Source organism: Primulina huaijiensis, unplaced genomic scaffold, assembly GCF_012295235.1.
Source record: "Primulina huaijiensis isolate GDHJ02 unplaced genomic scaffold, ASM1229523v2 scaffold208160, whole genome shotgun sequence".
Classification (NCBI taxonomy): Eukaryota; Viridiplantae; Streptophyta; class Magnoliopsida; order Lamiales; family Gesneriaceae; genus Primulina; species Primulina huaijiensis.
Window position 1 is genome coordinate 2,836 of NW_027355160.1, and position 3,531 is coordinate 6,366.

The 3,531-nt window shown below is 33.4% G+C and overlaps 1 protein-coding gene across 2 annotated transcripts; it reads right to left on the reverse strand.

The window, feature by feature from the left end:
* Positions 1-1,656: 1,656 nt before the first annotated feature.
* Positions 1,657-2,891, reverse strand: LOC140966873 (EPIDERMAL PATTERNING FACTOR-like protein 2). Of its 2 annotated transcripts, XM_073427148.1 has the most exons (3): positions 2,426-2,891; positions 2,297-2,331; positions 1,657-2,182 (listed from the first exon to the last, which is right to left on the reverse strand). In XM_073427148.1, the coding sequence occupies exons 1-3, from the start codon at positions 2,514-2,516 to the stop codon at positions 1,934-1,936; spliced, it is 375 nt and encodes a 124-aa protein (XP_073283249.1). In that variant the 5' UTR covers positions 2,517-2,891; the 3' UTR covers positions 1,657-1,933. The 2 variants fall into 2 exon arrangements, 1 of the variants encoding a protein (XP_073283249.1); XR_012173454.1 differs by having other exon boundaries at positions 2,040-2,197; positions 2,297-2,891.
* Positions 2,892-3,531: the final 640 nt, after the last annotated feature.

Here is a 3,531-nt window from a genome sequence, read left to right on the forward strand (position 1 = left end):
GCCTTCCAACTATGATTCAAATACTTTATACTCTGTGATGGATAATCGAAAATTTGTTTGCCTCGTTCCTCATTTGAATACCGCTCCATGTTCCAAGCATTGTTTGTTGTGTCACATGACTTGTTCGATTTTCGGTTTTGGTTCTAAATTTGCGAAGTTTCGTTTTGATATTCAAAATTATTTGAAAATTTAAACAAGTTAATAGACTAAAAAAAACATTTATCCTTGATTCAGTGTCCAGAGTATCGACAATGAATGTAATATCGTCGACATGTAATTGGATATGATGTAGAATGATTGAAAGATATTATATTTGTTCATAAAACATCAATTTCAAAGTCAATAATTAATCAAATTGAGTGGGTAAACTTAGTTGTGTGTCAACATTTATTGCGAAAGGCCTTAAATATATGGTGGAACCAAACCATAGTGTGGAACTAACTCCCCTCGTTTGGTACATCTAAACTCAGTTCAGTGGCTAAGGCACATTAAATGTCACATTGAATTCTCAAATCATATAAATCCAAACCAATCATAGAGACATGAGACCAGTGACATTTCGTTTTCTTTTCGTGATTGGTTAGTATCAATATGATTCAAGATAATTCGAAATACTATTTGCTTCGTGCCCACCATAAAGTTTCCGATTTTCTATGCCACAAACAAGAATAAGATGGGATTCTACTCTACTGTATAGTTTAAATTCATATAAAATATTTAAAATTTTACAAAATAAAATACATATCACAAGCCACACCATAACTTGGCTAGTTAAATGACAGCCGCCTACTTTAAAGTCTGAACGAGGAAGCAAGCAAGATCCACTTAAGATTTCTTGCAGACGAAGCAAAAAGAACAAGAAAAGCAGTTAATTACCTGTGAATTTAAGGTAAGAATCGTAGCTAGAAGATGAAGTGTGGCTGCGCCTCTGTAATGTTACCAAAAAACAATAATGAGATTCATTATTTTGCGTGTCCAAAGTGGCAAATATTTTGCAGAATTAAAGGACAGAAAGACGTTGCTTTTTACAGTTAAACCAAATCTTAGATCAATAACTTAACACTGCAACATTTGTTAATCTGCAAGATAATTTAATGTACATAGTAAATTACTGTTCCTCCTGGAGTTATAGGCCCTCCCTATCCCCACGCTGCTGGAATAGAGACCTATTAAAAACATTTAATATTATTACTGCAACAGAATGGAATCATTTTTTGACTCGATTTTAAAGTTTTAATCTTTTCTACATGTATGTTTTTCCTTTGGTCTTGAGATTAAATCGACTGAAAATTCAAAATCGAGCTATGTTTATTTGGTGGATTTAGCTAAAGCAACCCAAATTTACTGTCGCAAACTATGAGACGTAGCATTGAAATATGAATTCGTCTAGAATCTGTACGCAACATGCAAGATTAGTTTCTGCTAGAAAATACATGCGACATGCTGAATCATAATCTGGTAACTAAATAATATAGACATCCACAATATAATTTGAACCACTATATAAGATTAATATACCAACGTGCCTACTAGACTAAAGAAATGATACTGAAAAAATATATGAGTGACATTTTAGCTCCACATGTGAAATAAAGTTCCCTATCCTTATTTCTTTCGGTGACCTTCATTTACTGTGAATACTGCTGCATATGTACATATCGGAATCTCTGCTATAAATTCATGAAAGCTAATGCTTCAGATCTGTATACATATGATTGCCTTAATTTACATCCATAAATGATCAAAACAGTCCCATACAGATTTTACGCGCCATACAACACTTGGAGAAGTAAAAAAATATGCTTTTCTGCAACAACGAATCTTAGAATTTAGGAACTTTTGATGGACTCGATGAATGGGTTTTTCGAGACAAAAATTTCGAGGACCAAAACATATGCGAATAATAGAAGGATTCCAAGTTATATACAGGGAATTATGGGTTAAAAATGAGGTTCCCACATTTACATTTCCAGCTCATTGGCTTGTAGTTAGAATGGTAGTCGTCTCTTGCGAAAGCAGTGACTAAAACTTCGGCGGAGTTCTTGATATTGTTTCTTGACTGGGGATTCGTAGGCACTTGAATGGCTACACAATGACCACAAGAACTGCATCTCCCCTCGCATCGCGGTGGCCTCGACCCGATTTGCGGTCTTAGGGCACTTAACTTGTCTTCATCCACAATCTAAAACACAAAAAACTGTGACAAATTAAGATCACATAATTTTCGAAGAATCCAGATTTGTACAGGTCAAGAATTTAGTCGAGGAGAAGATTTCTTCTTTCTTTTTCCCCTTACCTTCTTGTTGTCACCATTTCGTGACAGAATTCTGCCTGGAAGATAACATGGAAAACATCGTTAAAAACAACAACAGATAAACAAATTGTTTTCTTAAAAACACGCATTTAGAATCAGATAGAGACATACCTTCCAAGCTTGAAATCAGGAGAAAGAGAAAAGATATTGCCAGAAAATGGCGGAATTTATAGCGGCATATGGGAATTTGACTGTGACCCATAACTTCAAATTTTAAATAGAAAAAGGCTTGCTATTTCTGAATGTACAATACATTTGGAGACATATGGCTACAGCCAGCAAGTCATAATATTTCTCAGTTCATACGTTAAAGTTATGGTTTCTTGGGGGTTGAGAAGATTGAACCGAAGGAACAACAATGTAAAAATGAAAAATTCTTAAGAAAAAACAGAGGAATAGAAAAGGTGATTGGAATTTCTTAGAAGTTATTTTGCGAAGAAATCCCTGTTCACTTGCAAAGACTATTGATAAATGGTAGAAGAAATTAAAAGGAAGGAGACGAAAGGAACGAAGGAATGAATGCGTTGGGATTCGGGAAGGAGAGAATACTAATTTGAAATGATGAGCTCAAGGAAATGCAACACAAGGTACTTATATCGGCCAATTTGAAAAGAGATCCAAAAAGTTTTACATACATTACATATACATATATGTATATATTAAAAAAAATTTATGCCAAATGGAATTAGAGTAAGATGAAATCTACTCTATGTACATATTGTACTCACAAAAATATTGAAATTGTATATTCTTTTAAGAAACATAGGTACATTCCCAAACTTCACCTTTCCATATTTTTCTCTCTGTTGGGGTAAAGATCACAATTGTTGGGAGCCATGAATAATACTACACGAAAGTGGTCTTGACTCATTGTATCTTTTCATCTCATGAAAACCCTGCCAATACTCATCTGTCATGTCAATTAAAATGTTAAAGGTTAAATATATTTGACTTCCTTTATCGAAACTCCTCTTACATTATTTTTCGTAATATTGACGGTTTTTTTTTTTAAGTATATAAAACACGTGCCAAAGAAATCATGATAAAGAAAGTCCATATTTTACAATTTTTGTACGCATAATTAAAATAATGGCAATAGTATATGCTAATAACTTACTTAGGTTTGCAAATTAAACTTTTAATTTTCGTTGCATTCGGATCTAATACTTGGCGTTGATTTGTTTTTAAATCCACATCTCAAATCCTTGTATACATCT

Coding starts and splice junctions, on each gene's coding strand:
- LOC140966873 (XM_073427148.1), bottom strand. CDS start 2,516: ATGGGTCACAGTCAAATTCCCATATGCCGCTATAAATTCCGCCATTTT. Junction 2,332..2,425: donor CCTGATTTCAAGCTTGGAAG/GTATGTCTCTAT, acceptor GTTATCTTCCAG/GCAGAATTCTGTCACGAAAT. Junction 2,183..2,296: donor GAAATGGTGACAACAAGAAG/GTAAGGGGAAAA, acceptor TTTGTGTTTTAG/ATTGTGGATGAAGACAAGTT.